Source organism: Physeter macrocephalus, chromosome 4 (assembly GCF_002837175.3).
Source record: "Physeter macrocephalus isolate SW-GA chromosome 4, ASM283717v5, whole genome shotgun sequence".
In the NCBI taxonomy this organism is placed as follows: Eukaryota; Metazoa; Chordata; class Mammalia; order Artiodactyla; family Physeteridae; genus Physeter; species Physeter macrocephalus.
Window position 1 is genome coordinate 125,509,358 of NC_041217.1, and position 19,309 is coordinate 125,528,666.

Sequence of the window (19,309 nt, forward strand, 5' to 3'; positions counted from 1 at the left end):
GGTGATACCTCATTGTAGTTTTGATTTGCATTTCTCTAATAATTAGTGATGTTGAGCAGCTTTTCATGTGCTTCTTGGCCATCTGTATGTCTTCTTTGCAGAAATGTCTATTTAGGTCTTCTGCCCATTTTTGGATTGGGTTGTTTGTATTTTTAATATTGAACTGCAAAAGTGATCTCGATAGAGCAGTCAAGGTGATCCTTTTAAAAATAAACCAGAGCCTGCCACTGCTTTGCTCAGAACCCTCCAATGACTTCCCATCTCTCGCTCACAGAAAAAGATCAAGACCTCACAATGACCTATCAGTCTCTACCCCTCCACTCTCCTCTCCTGTTCTCCCCCGAGCTCAGTCAGTGCAGCCACACTGGTCTCTTTAATGTTCTTCAAGGACCTTTGGCGTACTCCTACCTCAGGCCTTTGTAGTTTGTTCTCTCTGCTCAAATGCTCTTCCCCAGATATATGCATTGCTAGCTTCCTTAATCTCCTACAACTTTTATCCCAAATGTCACCTGTTCAATGAGGCCCACCCTGACCACCTACTAAAATTACAAGTCACCTACTCTTCACACTTCTGATTCCCCTTACTCTGCTCTATTTTTTCTCCTCACATTCATGATATACTAAACACTTTATCTATTAATTACATTTATATTGTTTATGTTCCCAAATTAGAATGTAAACTTCATGATGACAGGGACTCTGTTCTCTGAAATATCCCAAATGCCTAGGATAGAGTCTAATGTAAAACATGTATTTAAGTATTTGATGCAGGTATTACTAAATGAATATGTTCTTTGAAAGAGCTCATGATATTCATTCCTTTCATAAAATAATCTGAAAAATCACGTGGGAGCAATGTGGGTGACAAGAGATCTTAGAAAACATCTGGTCAGTAGTTTTTCAATTTGTTTTCTTTTTTGACAACTTACGAGTATGATTTTGTTTTCAAATAAAATAAAAATATAGCCTAACTATAAAGGAAACAAACACTGTATGGATACCTAGAGGTTGAAGTCTTTGTTGTTCTGCAGAAAAATACTTTTTCCAGAGCCCATCCTCAGAGCTGTAAATTTTCTTTGAGGTCAGTCTCCTTTCACTGATGAGAAGACTGAGGGCCTATGAAGTTATGTGACTTTCCCAGTGACATACAGCCAGTGACTGACGTGGACACAGACAGCTTTCCCAGTCATGTTCCTGGGCTCCCCTTTCTAGAATTTTCTGCACTGCCTCTCCCTACATGTTGACTTAAGAAATGAAGAACTCAGGAGACAAAACTTGGGAAGACTATATTTATGGCTGCTTGATTTTTCTTTCCTGCTCACTGAGGTTTCTGTTATCCTCTTTCTTAGGCTGACACAGGCAAGAATTTAGTCACACTCCCCAACACAACTGCCACTGCAATTCTGTGCAGCGATGAGACCATCTGGCTGGAACCTGAAGTTCTCTTTTCAGGGCCTCGCCAAGGTGAGATGATTTAGGAAAAAACCTCACATGAGAGAGAACAAAATGTTCCATTCAAAGAGATTAACGAGTTCTCCTAAGCATGTGCTCTATTTTGCAGCATTTGAATTTCCTCAAATCAACTACCAGAAGTATAGTGGAAAACCTTACACATACGCATATGGACTTGGCTTGAATCACTTTGTTCCAGACAGGGTAATTAATCCATCTTCCTAATATTCGAACAGTACTTTGAGTCACATGCTAGTCAGGTAGAGCATATTGACTGATAGACTGATTGACTTTTCTTTCTTACAAGCAGCTCTGTAAGCTGAACGTCAAAACTAAAGAAACTTGGGTCTGGCAAGAGCCTGATTCATACCCCTCAGAACCCATCTTTGTTTCTCACCCAGATGCCTTGGAGGAAGATGACGGTAATGAAAGTAATAGATGTGTCTGAACACTCTCTTTTCATTGCAGTTCATATAGTTAGTTAATTAGGAGAGGAGTTATTATTCCCTAATGTTCAGAAATAATCCTTTATACTATTGAATGGGACAGCACTAAAGAATTTAAACTTATTTGAAAATAAGTTTTATCTTATGGTCAGGTTTCATTTGGTACTGTTGGAAAAATGCTAAGGCACCATCTGATGTCACGATGGAACATCAATGTCTGCTCTAGATGAAGGAGAGGAGGACGAAGGAGCAGCGTGCGGTCTAGGTTTTTGCCTTTCCTGACCTAGATACATTTCTGAAAAGGGCTAGAGTTCTAAGGAGGGAAATTGAGTATTCTAACAGATCCAAGAGAATGAGGATGAGGCTTTGTGCTTCTAGTTTGGGTTTTTCCTTTTAGTAAGCTGGGGCTAGAAAGGGATCCAGAGCAACAGCCTATAAAACAGCAGCTCAGTTACAAAGAGTCAGTCTTAGTTAACTATTGATTATCCGGGGCAAGGAGGTAGGTTATCCTCTCTGGGATTAAAATATGGAAAACCACAGAGAAATTAATAAAATAAAGAATTGTAGAGCCGTTTTACACTAAGTGATTTTACATATACGGCCTTTCCAGTCAAAACCGCAAAAAGTTTGTTCTTATTTTGTTTGAAGGAAGTAAGCTTCCAGCTAGGTCTTGGAAATTATAGAAATAATATACCTTACTGTTTTCAAAGTCTTTTTTTTTTTTGGCCACACCGCTCAGCTTGCGGGATCCTAGTTACCCGACCAGGGATCGAACCCGCTTCCTCAGCAGTGAAAGCGCGGAGTCCTAACAACTGAACCACCAGGGAATTCCCAGTCTTTTAATATACATTTTTCACTTGATTGTCACAATATTTTTTTTTTGCAGTAGGTAGAACAGGTGTTAAATCATATGATACAGATAAAAACACAGAAACATTCATTAAATAAGAATTTAATGAATACTTACTATGTTCTAATCATTGTAGTAGGCTATTGGGATACAACAGTGGGCAAGACAGATAGGGTCACTCCCTTCTTAGAGCTTATAGTCCAGGGGACATGAAAAATTTAAAATCCCTTTCAGGGTTGCCACACAGCCAGGTGGTAGAAGAGTCAGAACAAGATATCAAGTCATCTGGTTTTCTTTATTTGTCAATGTAATGCTTCCTTGCTTGCTGTATTATTTCAGTGACACTTAATCTATTGCTATGGGCTTTTTTTTTTTTTTAATTCAACATTGCCTTATTAACTTCTGATTAACAGGTGTAGTTCTGAGTGTGGTGGTGAGCCCTGGGGCAGGTCAAAAGCCTGCTTATCTCCTAATTCTGAATGCCAAGGACTTGAGTGAAGTTGCCAGGGCTGAAGTGGATATTAACATCCCTGTCACCTTTCATGGACTGTTCAAAAAATCCTGAGCACATTCTAGCCTAATATGTTTCTGGTGACAAAACCCAGAAAAACATAGTCAGGTCTGCAGTCAAATTCTGTTCAGTTTTAGCCTGCTGTATATGAGTTTTAACTTGCAGGTGCACACAATTTTGCAGTGTTTTACAGAACATACAGAGTTGAGTAAGCAATTCCTTTTAAAAAATGCATATTTAGGTAATCATACTTTCTCTGTGAGACAGACACATCATAACTAAAAATTATATATTTACAATCAAAGAGCAAATGAATGTGGATTTATTAAACTGTTTTTTATTCCTATTATAAAAGTATATTTTAGGTACCTATCTGCTCCAATTATTTTTTAACTCTTAAAAGCCAGTCCTCTACACCTGATTTGTATGTGGCTTTGCCAAGTCAAAGCAGTACCTTGCAAAAAGGCTTAATTATTAAATGTCAAACCAAACTTTTTCTCAAACCAGGGACTAGCATCTAAGACAATCATTGTAATTGTATGCATATATATATTATTGTTCAAAGAGTCTCAAGTTTTATAAACTTTAACATTTCCGTTTAATGTAAGCAATTACTACTATTTCTGATTTTACAATGAGGAAACCTATCTCTAATCCACTGAGGGCTCTCAACCAAATAACTTCTCAGAGATTAAGTTATCTATTAAAAGCTTATATAACATCCAAGCAATTACATATAGTGGTGACTGTAATTTTTTTTAAACACAGAGCATAAAATACTTACAAATATAATTTCTGTTTAAAATCAGAGTATGGGGTAATAATGTGTGTGGGGGGGGTTATACTTTGTTGGCTCATCTGCTTAATTATATTTAAGCACTGTGCAATCACCTGAAAGTGAAAAAAGAGAAATATTGTCATTAACTTTCCAATATTAATATATTTTAAGTACTTTTGTTTTTAAAATTATTCTCTTCTGAGCTACATATTGCAAAAAAATGAAGATTGACAAAAATGTTTATTCTGTATCTTAATCCTGGCATCTATTTTATGCTCAAAAGTATTACATATCAATCATTGTATTTAAGATGATCAGCATTGTGTTTGACTAAGTAAAAACAGCTTGAAGGAACAGACTGACTAGTGTACTTGACGCATCCATTTGATTTCTTTATTTAGATAAAATGCAAACTCGTTTTTTAAAATTATAAATACTCATTAAAACATACTTTTCAAAGAAAATCTAAAATTACAAGAAAGTGGAAATTATAAAGTAAAATCAAACACAGCTCATCTAATCTCAACTACTGGTCTTTTCCATCATTTTTCCCCTGTGTGGATTTTTAATGTAATCATTTCTTTGTGGGTAATTCCTAGGTAGAGCTAGATATCTCAAAAAATAAAAAGGAAAATGCCAGAAAATAACATGGAATATGTGACTATAGATAAACATCAGTCTGTTGTTTTTGTCTCTAGACATGGCACATGAACATAGTTCCACAAAGAAGGCTATTTATCCATTTCTTTTAAAAATGAAGACAATAAATTACTGAATAATTACTAAGTTTTATACTTACTTAAGTCTTTAAATTTTAGAGAATTCCCCAAACTCTCACTTCCTACACTTGCCAATCAATCAGTCCCTGCCTTCTTCCCATTCCTTTTCCATAAGCAAGTCTGGCAATTTGGTGTGCCCACTTCTCCTGTTGCAGGATCCCATTTTGAGCCCTGTGCTGTATGGAGATCACCACAGTGTTCAGAAGGGAGAGAGGCACATCTGACTAAAACATTCTGACAATACCATTTCACCAAAATTGGAATTGTCTATATAATCATTGCTAATATTATACCAAGAAGGCTTAGGAGCTGTTTTCAATTGCAAAGATAGAATATGAGCTTTAAAAACTTACATTAGAATAAGGGAGATTTAAATCAGGCAAGAAGGATTAACTTGGAAATTCAGATTGAAAAAATTAAGTAACCTGGTTTCTAAGAATCAGAGGTATTCATCTAGGGGAATCTAGAGAATCATGTCCCATCCATAAACAAACAAATCTGTTTTAAGGGAAAAATTCAATTGAATTAAGATAAATAAACCTGTTAATAAGTACTTATTTTTAAAATAAGTTGTTTGAAGTCAGCCTTTTTCCATTTGGGGCACCTTACATTTGTCATAGCCAAGGAGAAAGGATAATAACATCTTTGACAACATCAAAAAGTAATTAGTAACTGATAACTGCCTCATGGCAGATAATCTAGATAGAGTTCCTATACTACATGCTAAACCAGAAAAGATCAACAGACAGCAAAGCCAGCCTACCTTCCGACTAGGATTAAGAGAAAATATCCCCTAAAGGATCCCCTAGGGAATGCCAAATCTGGTACAATTCAGTCTCAGTGGAAAAACAATCTCTGAAAGACAGGAGAAAAGGAAACCTTACTCATTGAGTGCCTTTTACTTTTACAGAAAAGTGGAAATTACTCCTAATACTGTACCCACCATGATGCTATATTCACCATTTTAAAGATGAGGAAAGGGAGAACCAGTTACTTTTCTAATAGTAGCAAAACTTAAACTGAAATCTAAACCTATCATTTCTTCCACTAAAATTTTGGTTTCTGATACTTTCTAAAATATTTCTACTAATTTAAAATTTATTTCAAATACAACCACTATCACACTACTTAGTCATCAAGTCTGGATGCAAATAAAATCTTTGACTGTTCAGTAATTCTCACTATTGATTAGTGGGCCAAATGCTTCTTGAATAATAGTAACCAAGTAACAAGTATATATTATGCCAGGGATTCCACTAATTAGTCTTTATGTATAGATTTGATGATTCTATTTTGCAGATGAGGAAAGTGAAGCTCAATAAAGTTAAATAACTTGGCCAACTTTCCACACAGGATGAAAATCTGATTCCAAACATCATCTGTATCTGTTGCGCACTGTGAACTACTACCTTGAGGTAGTTCACAATTTCAACATTAGATCACTACATTCCTTTTGATGACATTTTTAAAAACTAGTTTTCCATTGGTTACTATGAAAATATAAGTACCATGCAAAAATTAATGTGGAACACAAAATAATAATGACTGTGTCCAATCTGATTCCAAACTTTGAGAAGTTCTGCCATGTCCAAAAGGTACTAGGCTATTAGAACAAATGTATATATTATGTAACTTGGACTTAACTATGTAATAAGCAGAGGTGTTACATATTTCTTTTAGAGTGCCATAAAAAAGTTACTCAGACATTAAAGGCTGTGTGAAGCTAGAATGTTAGAGAATCTCTCTGTTCAAGACTCTGGTTTTTAACTTAGTAGGTAAATCTCTAACCTCATAGGACCTAGTCTACAGGGTTGTGACTTAAATAACTTCATAAATTCATCCTCAAAACAAGTCATTTTATATCAGTTCCAACATTAAATTTACATCAAAGAGCTTTACTTATTTAAGAAAAAGAAGAAAGATGAAACAATCATATCCAATATTTCTATGATTAGTCTGTTTGTGGACATTTCTTGTTCTAATATGTTCATAATATTATACTAGATGAATGATAAAATAAGTTTAAGAAGCTACCAACAAAAATCTCAAAACTTGCTGTTCCTCAAGTTTCTTTAACTTGGATTCATCCATATACATATCTTCATCTCATTCCAGAAGGTGAGCAAAGGGGTATCTCCCATTTACTAGAGCAACCCTTGCATTGGGACATAGGACTAAGAATTCAGGATCAAAGGATCTACCACACTAAAAGAAGAAACATTGCTAAGTGTTAGGAAATTATGTGAAGAGTGCATTTGTATTAATGATCAACTAATCCAAGAAGCAATACATTATTGCTAAAGCTATTATAAAGAGAGTTGAATAAGTACTTAAAAACCTAGATGTGAAGGCTAAGCTGATGTGAAATGTAGAAGAGACTCAAATATTCTTCATAACTATGACTGGTTATGAGTTATTATTTCAGTGGCATAATAGGAAATAGTACTAGGCCTGATTTTGAATGATTTGGGGGAGATATTAAGTACCTAACATAGTGCCTAAGACATAGTAGCTACTCAACAAATGGTAGTTAATATTTTTAATATGGGGTTTCAACAGACTTAACAGCTTTCTTTGCTACATGATTTTTTGTTAATATTTAAAGTATTTCATGGGACTTCCCTGGTGGCGCAGTGGTTAAGAATGCACCTGCCAAGGCAGGGGACACGGGTTTGAGCCCTGGTCCTGGAAGATCCCACATGCCACGGAGCAACTATGCCCGTGCGCCACAACTACTGAGCCTGCACTCTAGAATCTGCAAGCCACAACTACTGAGCCCGTGTGCCACAGCTACTGAAGCCTGTGAGCCTAGAGCCCATGCTCCACAACAAGAGAAGCCACTGCAATGAGAAGCCCACGCACCGCAACGAAGAGTAGCCCCTGCTTGCCACAACTAGAGAAAGCCCACGTGCAGCAATGAAGACCCAACACAAACAAAAATTAATCAATTTTTTTAAAAAAATAAAATAAAGTATTTTATGATATCCTTCATGGGAGACAGTATAAAACAATTCTCATCTTATACAAGGATAGAACCATTTTTATTGACACATATCATGAGACGTATGTTCCAAAAACAAGCTAGAATGCTGATAAACATCCAGTGCTTTTAAATTAAGATGTTAAGTGTAATCACCAGGGCAACCACTAATAAGGTAACTAAAAAATGTACTAAATATTAAAATATACACTAGAAATATTTAACAAAAATAACACAAGAGTGGAGGAAGAAGGAACAAAAAAGACAAAAGATACAGAAAGCAAATGGCAAAATGTCAGACAAAAATCATATCTTATCAGCAATTACATTAAATATAAATGGATTAAGCATGCCAATCATAAGGCAGGGATTGGCAGGATGTATTTTTTTTAATGATCTAATTATATGTTATCTACAAGCAACACATTTTAGATTAAAAGGCACAAATAGGTTAAAAAAAAAGGATGGAAAAAGATATCTTATGCAAAAAGTAACCAAAAGAGAACTGAAATGGCTATACTAATATCAGAAGAAATAGACTTTAAGACAAAAATTGTTACTAGAGATAAAGACATTTTATAATGATAAAAGGGTAAATTTATAACGCATAAGGGAATTCTATGAACAACTGTATGCCAATAAATTAGGCAACCTAAATGGAATAGACAAATTTCTAGAAAGACAATAGCAACAAAAATTGACTCAAAAACAAATAGAGGGGCTTCCCTGGTGGCGCAGTGGTTGAGAGTCCGCCTGCCGATGCAGGGGACACGGGTTCGTGCCCCGGTCCGGGAGGATCCCACATGCCGCGGAGCGGCTGGGCCCGTGAGCCATGGCCGCTGAGCCTGCGCGTCCAGAGCCTGTGCTCCGCAACGGGAGAGGCCACAGCAGTGAGAGGCCCGCGTACCGCAAAAAAAAAAAAAAACAAATAGAAAATCTGAATATACCAGTAAGAAGTAAAGAGATTGAATTAGTAATTTTAAAACTTCCCCAAAGAAATATCCAGGCCCACACTGCTTCACTCATGAATTGTACCAAACATTTAAAGAAGAATTAATACCGATTATTTGCAGACTTTTTCCAAAAGTGGACATAGAGGAAATACTTCCCAACTCATTCTATGAGGCCAAATTTACCCTGATAACAATATCAGACAAAAAAAATCACAAGAAAAGAAAACCACAGACCAATATCACTTATGAATTTACATGAAAAATCCTCAATAAAATATTAACAAACCAAATTCAACAATACATAAACAGGACTCTACACCATGACCAAGTGGGATTTCTCCTAGGAATTCAAGAATTAGCTTAATATCCAAAAATTAATATAATGCACCATATTAATGGAATAGCAGACAAAGCCACATGATCATCTCAATAGATGCAGGCAAAGCATTTTGAAAACATTCAACAATCGTTCATATTAAGAAATGAAGAAAAAATCACAAATAGAAGGGAACTTCTTCATCCTGATAAAGAGTATCTATGAAAAACCCACAGTTAACATTATATTTTATGATGAAAGATTGAATTTTCTCCCCAAGATTAGGAACAGGATGTCTGCTCTCCCCACTACTATCCAACACTGTACTGGAGGTTCTAGCCACAGCAATTAGGCAAAGAAAAAATGTATACAATTGGAAAAGAAGGAAAACTATTTACAGATTTGTATGTAAAAAATTCTAAGGAATTCACGTTAAAAAACCTATTAGAACTAATAAACAAGTTCAGCAAAGTTGCAGGATACAAGATCAATGTACAAAAATTAGTTGTATTTCTATATACTAGCAATGAACAACCTGAAAATAAAATTAAGATAGCAATTCCATTTACAATAGTATCAAAGAATAAAATATTTAGAAATAAGCTTAATAAAATGTTTCAAGGCTTGTACACTGAAACTACAAAACACCATTGAAAGAAATTAAAGAATTCTTAAATAAATGGAAAAAATCCCATTTTCTTGCATTGGAAGATTTAATATTGTTAAAATGGCATTACTACCCAAAATGACCTACAGATTCAATGCAATTTACATCAAAACTCCAGCTGTCTTTAAGCAGAAGTTGACGAGCTGATCCTAAAATTCATAAGGACATGCAAGAGACCGAAAATAGCCAAAATGATCTTAAAAGAAAGAACAAAATTGAAGGATTCATACATTCCCAGTTCAAAACCCACTACAAAGCTGTTGTGATTAAGACAGTGTGGTACCACCATGAGAATAGAGACATAGATCAAATTAACAGGGTCAAGAGTCCAAAAATTAACCCTGACATTTGGTCAAATGATTTTCAACAAGGGTAGCAAGATAATTCAATAGGGAGAGAATAGTATTTTCAACAAATGATGCTGGGAAAACTGGATATACACCGGCCAAAGAATGAAGCTAGACCTCACATCATATGTAAAAATTACCTCAGAATTGATCACAGAATTACATGTAAGTGCTAAAACTTCAAAACTTCTAGAAGATCATAAGGGTAAATCTCCATAACCTTGGTTTAGGCAGTGGTTTCTTAGATGTGATACCAAAAGCATAAACAACAAAAGAAAAAGGTAGATAAATTAGACTTTACAGAATTTTTTTTTTTTTCTGGCCATGCAGGGAGGCATGCAGGATCTTAGTTCCCCAACCAGGGATCAAACCTGCACCCCATGCAGTCGAAGCGGGGAGTCTTAACCACTGGACCGCCAGGGAAGTCCCCTATGGAAATGTTAAAAATCTGTGCTTCAAAGAACTCCATCAAGAAAGTGAAAAGACAACCTACAGAAAGGGAGAAAACATTTGCAAAAAATATAGCTGATAAGAAACTGGTGTATCAGGGCTTCCCTGGTGGCACAGTGGTTAAGAATCTGTCTGCCAATGCAAGGGACACGGGCTCGATCGCTGGCCCGGGAAGATCCCACATGCCGTGGAGCAACTAAGCCCATGCGCCACAACTACTGAGCCTGAGCTCTAGACCCCATAAGTCACAACTACTGAGCCCACGTGCCACAGCTACTGAAGCCTGCGTGCCTAGAGCCCGTATTCTGCAACAAGAGAAGCCATGACAATGAGAAGCCCACGCACCGCAACAAAAAGTAGCCCCTGCTCACCGCAACTAGAGAGAGCCCGTGCACAGCAACAAAGACCCAACACAGCCAAAAATTAATTAATTAATTAATTTTAAAAAGAAACTTTTGGGGCTTCCCTGGTGGCGCAGTGGTTGCGCGTCCGCCTGCCGATGCAGGGGAACCGGGTTTGCGCCCCGGTCTGGGAGGATCCCGCATGCCGCGGAGCGGCTGGGCCCGTGAGCCATGGCCGCTGAGCCTGCGCGTCCGGAGCCTGTGCTCCGCAACGGGAGAGGCTACAACAGAGGGAGGCCCGCATACCACAAAAAAATAAAATAAAATAAAATAAAAAATAAAAAAATAAAAAGAAACTTTTGTATAATATATACATATATACATTTATATATATTCTAATAATATTCCTAGAAAAATTTATTAATAATTGTTATTCACTCGTATTTCAAAGCTCGCTTTGACGAAAGCTTAGTCGTTTAAAAATTGTACATGTCATTGTGTCCACTTCCCATCATATATTTTATAAAATAGAGAATACATAATACTTGACATCCTTTTAGAATAACAGAATCTTAAAATTGAAAGAACTTGAGAAGTCATCCAGGCCAGACTTTATCTGGTATAAATCTTTTTCACGTTTTAGGGAAGGGATTATCTAATCTCTTTTTCAACCCCCTGGTGACAAGAACTCATTATTTCTGAGACAGTGGGTACACTAATTTACAAATCTATTTGTGAGAAAACTAGTTTTTACTGAGACAAAACCTACTTACATTAGGATTATAAAAAATAACTCTGTTACCAAGAGGAACAGCAGGAAAATCTTGCTTTGTTCTAAGAAAGTGGTGCTTGTGAATATTTTTTATGTTAGCCTTTAAATAACAGGTATATTCAAAGTATATAAACCACAATATCACAAACAGTCCAATAGTAAATAATTACTAAGATATTAAATTTTGTGGCCTTAAAAATTAAATGGTAGAACCATAATGCCTCAAACTAGAAATGTGTTTAAGCGTCATGTAAGAGAGATGTGTCAAACAGAGACATTAATTTTTTTCTGACTTCAGGGGAGTTCACTTGCAACTAATAAACTTAACATTTAAGAAAAATATTAGTAAATTAACTTTATGGTATAAATAGCTAGAGTTTTGCATGAAGTTATAAGTAATCCTTGACAACGTAAATGTTGAAGATAAAAGTTACTATAAGACATGTAATGAAAGAGCTTTGGCAAGGCTCTATTGCTATCCATAGGATTGTGAAAGTCTCCTCACCTCTCTGCTCTCCAGTGTCCTCAAAATGAGAGGGACTGGACCATATTATCTTTATGGTTCCTTCTAGCTGTGATAATTCTGTATAGGATGCATACATTAGGAGAGCATAGGGGTTATTCTATATTGATTTAGAATTAAATAATATCTTCAGTATTTACTGATAATCAGCTGTATGCCAGGCTATTCCAAGCACAGTGGTGAAACAAAATAGGCAAATATCTCTGACATCGTGGAGCTCATGTTCTAGTGATAGAGCAGAAATGAACAATGTAAGTAAGTAAAAATATGTATGTTTGACAGTGGTTAGTGTTAAGGAGAATAAATAAAGTAGGAAGGAGGTATATGAAATATTGGGAGGGGATTAAAACTTTAGATGGGATGGCTAGGCAAAGTCTTAATTAGGTGAAATTTTAGTCATGCCTGAGGAAAGAATCTACAACGGAGTGAACTAGTGAAGTATGAAGATGAAAGCAGAGAGGTCTCGGGAACTGGGAGGTTGATGAGATCATGTGGACTTTCAGATTGCAAGCCATTGGAGAGTTAAACAGAGGTGTAAGGTGATCTGGTTTACAATTTAACATCATCTTTTGGGTAGCTATTCAGAGACTAGACTGCAGTGGAACAAGCCAGAGATAAGGAGGCTGTTAAGAAGCTACTGCAGTAATCCAAGTGAGAGAGGATGGAGGTTTGGACTAAGGAAGTGATGAAGGTGATAAAAAGTGGAATTCTGGATATATTGTGGGGATAGGGCCAACACAATTTGCTGACAGATTTGGTTGAGGGGAAACAGTAAAGAGTCAAAGATACCAAAATTTTTGTCCTGAGCACCTGGAAGGATAGAATTACCATTAATGAAAAAGTCAGTGTGAGGAGCTGGTTTAGTGACAAATATCAGAAACGGTTTTTGAAATGTTAAGTTTGAGATGTCTATAGCAATCCACATGACATATCAAGTAAGCTGCTGGTTATAAGTTTCTGGAGTTAAGGAGAAGTCAGGTCTGCAGACATATATTTGAGAGTCATCACCACATATACGGTATTTAAAGCCATGAAATTAAGTAAGATCAACAAGGCAAAGGATAGAGAAAGGGAAATAAAGAGTTTCAAAGACTGAGCTCTGGGGTGCTCCAACATTTAGAAGTCAGGGAGATAAGAAGGAATTAACAATGAAAATTTTAAAAGCGTAGACAGAAATATACAAGAAAAACAGTCAAGGTGGGTGTTATAGAAGCAAAGTGTTTTAAGAACAAGTGGGTGACCATCTGTGTTAAATACTAGAAGAGGTCAAGTTAGAGAAGGATTGAGAATTGACCTCATCTCCTCATTTAACTTAGCAATGTGGAAGTCATTGGCTGACTTTGTTAAGAGTAGTTTCTGCAGAGTGGTGGGAAAAGATACTTGACTGGTATAGGTGCAAAAATGAATGTAGGGGAAAATTGGAAATATAAAGCATAGGAAACACCTTCAACAAGTTTTTCCATAAAGGGAAGGAGAGCAGTGAGATGATAGTAGGGGTGACTGGGAGAAATTTGGATCCAAAAAGCTCTTTTTAATTGAAGAAATTATGGCTTATTTATATGCTGTTAAGAATGATCTGGTAGAGAGGGGAACATGATGATTTGGTAGAAACAGTGGGAAATTTCTGGGGCAATGTCCTTGAACAGGCAAGAAAAAAAATGGAATCTGGAGCACATATACTTCGGATAGGCTGAGGAAGTTTAGTACTTATGCAAAAAACTTATTATAATAAATAGACATGGAATTTAAGCAGAGTGAGACAGGAAGATAAAAAAAGATCATTAGGATAGGGTCAGTGGTCATGTCAGGCCAAACTATTTTGGGAGTAAAAGAAAACAGAAGGCAATGGTTGCAAAATAGAGTGTGTGAAATTGAGATTATAGACAGTTTGCAGTAAGGGGTATAACAAGATTAAGAATAGGACATGGGAATGAGTGACCAAGGAAGGGTAAAGGAGAAGAGTCAAACAACCTATGATACCAGAGCACAGGTACAATCATCTAAATGAATGTTGAAATTCCCAAGAATTATGACAAAAGTGGCATTGAATGGGAAGAGAGTGATCCAATAGCTAAATGTTCAACAGATGAAGGGTTAACAACCTAGAAAATGCTTAAATAATTACATTAGGAGAAATAATAGATGGTAAAATCCGATAACATGAGATTTAAGCTGGATGTTTTTTATGGAGGAGAAAGAGAGAAATGGCCTGAAATGCCAGGCCCCATGGTATGTTTCCGGGAACATATGTCCTCTTACTACATGATTCTTCTCTTTGTTCCCATATGCCCCATGTACCTTTCTGCTAATTCACTTACCATAATTGTTTCATAATTAATTGTTACCCACTAGACTCTAAACTCCTTAAGAGTAGAATCCTTGTTTTATTTATATTTGTGTCTCAGTAGCTAGCACTGTGCCTGGTACTTAATAAGGACTTAAATATTCATTGGGTGAGTGAATGAATGAACAAATGAATAAAGACCAAACTGCTATTTGTATCTATGAATGAAAATCTCACATGAAATTTTAAATGTAAGTTTCTTGACCTTAAATATCCATTTGAATATTTCCAAAGACCAAATGTATAAGGCATTTACAAAGTTGTCCACATCAGTCTCTCAACATAGACTCACTCTACATTTGCTATTCTCTTATCATGAGAGTTGCTAATAATCTGTATTTCAGTATATTTTCATTGTATGAAGGAATCCTAGGTTCCTAAGAATGTGGTGTTAGACCACTATCAGTAGCATCTAAGAAAATAAAAGGTTAGGGTTTAAAAATCCTAAGAAGCAAAATAACTTTCACTATAATGCTAGCCCTTTCTCATTGTGGTTATAGCTACAGGCTTCATGGTAGAACTATTCCGGAACTTTTACAGCCACATCTTTCATTTGAACCAAGCAACCATTGTCTAAACAGCCATTGCAATCAGAGCCCAAAAAACTCTAGAGCAGGAGGTCTCCATGGGGGTCAAACAACCATAGGGGAATTTTGGAAATATATAAGGCACATTGTATCATCAGGAAGATGGAAAAAGGAACACACTCATAACATTTTAAGCCAATCCAGAGATGTCAGTTTTCCTGTAATCTAGGGGACTACTGATCAAAGAAGAACTCTGTACTCTTTGTAACTTCAAATATCGTGCTAGACATTTAGAAGAGTGAAAAACGTGTTCATAATTATTAGAGCCTAGAACATGACTCAATTTTACATTTAAATCTAGTATTTACTACATTTAAATCTAGTATTTTTTTCCTTGATTTTAATATACACAGAAATTGCCAGGAATACATGACCATGTGTAAAGAGGGAAAATTGTCCTCTATTGGTTTGAGATTTTGATTGTTGACAATTTCATATGATTATGTCACTGATGGCAAAACCACTCTGAGTTGCCAATACAGCAAAGCTGTGTGAGTTTATATTTGCAGCTGTTGCATTCGTGGTGATTCTGCATAAAGGTGCAAGCCTCTAGGTACTCATGTGTTCTAATGGAGTTGTTCCCCTATATTTCCTACCGAAATACATATTATTTTATCAAAATTTGTTTTTTCACATTTTCTCATTCATATATATATATGAATTGTGTGATGTTATTATATAGCTTTAAAATTACGTGTGCAATTGGGTTATATCACCTAACTATTTCACTTCAAATTAGTAAAGGTGATGTTACAAAATCTAAGTTATTAAAAAACTGTTCTATAGAAATACTGTTTGAAATCATGAAGGTTAAGAAATTCTGCTGTAGAGCAGCGGTGACCAATAAAACTTTCTGCAATGATGGAAATGTCCTATATCTTCATTGCTCAATGCAGTTTGTACTAGCTACTTGTGGCCATTGAAATGTGAGTATAAGGAACTGAATTTTTAATTGGCATTTTTATAAGCAAGGAAACCCAGGGTCAATATCCTTTTGAGGATATTGAGAAGGATAAACAGGGCTCATGACAGGGAAAAATAATGGATATGTTTGGACCAATTCAGAGGGCCCTGTGTAAGGATTTTGGTTTTGACCTGCTAGCATGTGAGAAATCATTGTTGATATGACCATATGAATCAAATTATTAGTATAGTATCAGGCCAAATTCAGCCTACTCTCTTTTTCATTATGGTTGAAGCTATTACTAGAAGATTGATTTTTAACAGAAAAACCATAGATGAAATTTTATAGTAGAATGTCTTATAGACATAAATCATCATTGAAAATTCCCATTTCCATAGAATAAAGAAAAACGTTTCCACATAACTGAAGCACGTGTAGGAAATAAATATTGCCTCGGGGATCAAGATTTTCATCACGTATATTTTTTTAAAATACTGGCTTTGTGTTGGATACTTTGAATAGCTAAATAATTTAAATCTACATAGTAGCTACAAATAGCTTTTGTTGGTTATCTGAAGGAATAATATGCTGCAATATGAATGAGAGAAGTCATTAATCACACAAAGTGTCAGTGCACTAGAATTTGGGAGAGCTGTTTCTCCATATGTGGATGATGGGCGGGAAGACTAGGGCAGGTTCTCCTCTAGCGAGTGGTGAAGAGTTAGGTTTGGTGATAGACTTGGGTTTGAATCCTGGCTCTGCCATTTCTGAGCTAGGTCTGGTGCCCCACTGGTAGAAAGGGGTTAATGAAAGCCCCTATTTCACATGTTTACTGTGAGGATGAAACAAGAGAAAGCATGTAAAGTGTTAAGAGCAGTATCTGAAACTAGAGGAGTACCAAGTAAATGTTGGTTGTCATGGTTGGAGTGTTGGTAGAGGGGTAGGTTTGGGGGAGGTTTTCTCAGATGTTCTCTCAAGCAGCAAAAAGGGTTTTAGAGTCAGATGGATCTGGACCAGAATCCACATTCTTCCGTATATTATCTTTGTGAACTTTGACAGTTTATTTAAAACTTTCATCCATAAAATGGAACAACACGGTAAGTACCTTGTTTCCTTCTCTAGAACGTAAGTACCTTGAAGGGAAAGGCTACATCTTATCATTTTTCATATCATTCTTGACATACTGCTGTACTTAAGTTCTCAATAAAACAGTACTTGTTCACTAACGATAGAGTGTACTCAGAGCCTCAAAGGACAGGAACACAAGCTCTGCACTCTGAGGAGCCTTGCATGGCACATTTTGGGACACATTTAATAAGTAGGTCTTTTGAGAGCACGTGGACTGCCTAAACTTTATCTGAGATCTGTCATTCACTTTTTAATTCTGAAAGGGAGAGAATGACTGCTGTATTTCTAAAAAGCTCGCTAAGTCATAGTATACTGGTAAGGTAGCTAATGTTCCTGATTTGCTAATTTGCTTTTTAGTGAGTAAACCAAAGTTCAGAAAATGTAAGTAACTTGCCCAAATGTACTCAACTAGTAAGTAGTGGAGGAGACATCAGAACTCAAACCTATCTGACTTCAAAGTCCATCCTTTCCTACCATTCTTCATTGCATCTAATTTAAGGAAAGATAAAAGAATGGCAAAAACACAACCCAGTTTAAAGGGTATTAGAGGAAACTGAAATAGGCTCAAGTCAGTGTCTACATCTACTACTACCTACCCATGCGTTCATCCCCCTTCATAGTAAACTAGGCTGCAGAGTGTAAAGCAGTAAGCATCAGAAGCCCTGGGTTCTAGCCCTATTTTGCTTCTCATAAGCTATGTAACCTGAAGCACAACACTCACGTAAAATGCCCTGAAGTTTGTCCACAAAGTTGCAAGAATTATACCTGCCCTAACAGCCCTCCAAGATTATTCTAAGACAAGTGAGATGACATATATAAACATCTTTGGTAAACTGAGGAGATGGATTCAAGTGTAAGGCACTGATTCAAATAATGTAACTGTTTGTTTTGAGAGTAATTAAATAGACCAATTAGCAGTGAAGTTTTAAAACCATAATAAACAAAACCAAATCACAAAAAAGAAGTCAAGTCACTTTTACTCCTGTTATTGAAAGCAGCTTTTTTGTCATCCACAGAGGTTGCTTGGGAAACCACTGAAAGTGGATTACAAATATGGTGACTGCCAGCTCTGCTCACAGCCACCACACACACACACACACACACACACACACACACACACACAACTTCACATTGTTTCCCCAACACAGACTCGCTTCACAAAATGTTCGTAAGAGTGATTCCAAAGGGGTTTTGGAGTGAGAATCAAAAGGCTGAAGAGAAAAAGGAACAACAAACAGGGCCATACAGTTATGTCAAGTTCACCCTGTTTCCTGTAATCAAAAGGGAAGGTTTGTTTAACTGCACAAACAGTGGCCGTGAGGAAACACCATTCCTAAAACACGACAAACAGTAAAAATTCATTCTGCCTCCATAGAACAAAAGGTCCTCCACTGAAGTATTCGTTGTTTGGAAGCCACCATGGAGATGAAGATTCTTCAGCATGCCCAGATCACTCACCATTTGAAAAGAGCTTTGATTCTCAAAAAACTCTGGGAAGTAGGCAAGGCAAATAAATATTCTTTGTTTACTCAACCCTTTCGCTCAACTCATATTATCGAGCAACCACTATGTTCCAAGTACTGTCTAGACCAGTGAAGGTGGAAATGTTCTGTACCATGTTGTCTGATGCTATAGTCACTGGCCACATAGGACTGTTGAGCACTTTAAATATGCCCAGCATTTTTACCCACCCTCCCAAGTTGGGCCCCAACAAGAGTCCAGCCCCGTGTTGTTTGAGCCAAAAGAACGAAACCAAGTTTTGTTCAGAAGCAAAGGAAAGTTTTCTTCTCTGATCAAAGAATGGAGAGGTGAGAGTTGCGCTCTAGAGCGCAGGCTCTCCCTGACAGGCCGTGGGCGGGGCTGCTTTATAGGGGTCTCCCGGCAGGGCGGGGGCGGGGCTCTCACGGGTCTGGCCCTGCTGCGCAGCTTCCGGCACTCGCTGCAGATCTCAGGTGCCGGGGCGCAGCGTCTCTGCACACGGCTCGCCGCCGCCAGCTTGGGTGGAGGTACCCTGCGTGGAGTCTCGGCACAGACCCCTGATCGGAGGTATGGGCTCAGCTGTTCAGCACTAGGAACTCTGGTCTGAAGAGCTGGAGGCTAGACCTCCGCACATGGCACCCTATAAGCAAATGAAACTGGACGAAGCACAAAGGAAAAGAAAAAAAAAAAAAAGAGGTTAGA

At 36.9% G+C, this 19,309-nt stretch overlaps 1 protein-coding gene across 3 annotated transcripts in view; it reads left to right on the top strand.

The window, feature by feature from the left end:
* The window catches only part of RPE65 (retinoid isomerohydrolase RPE65), a 49,052-nt gene that overhangs the window by 17,543 nt on the left and 12,200 nt on the right, over positions 1–19,309 (top strand). For 2 of the 3 annotated variants that reach the window (XM_055084535.1, XM_055084536.1), the window contains exons 11-14: positions 1,350–1,464; positions 1,562–1,656; positions 1,763–1,874; positions 3,162–5,355. In XM_055084535.1, coding sequence (XP_054940510.1) covers positions 1,350–1,464; positions 1,562–1,656; positions 1,763–1,874; positions 3,162–3,313 — 474 coding nt within the window. In that variant the 3' untranslated portion in view covers positions 3,314–5,355. Of the gene's footprint in view, positions 1–1,349; positions 1,465–1,561; positions 1,657–1,762; positions 1,875–3,161; positions 5,356–19,309 lie in introns of those variants that run through there. The other variant, XM_055084534.1, reaches the window with a different exon arrangement.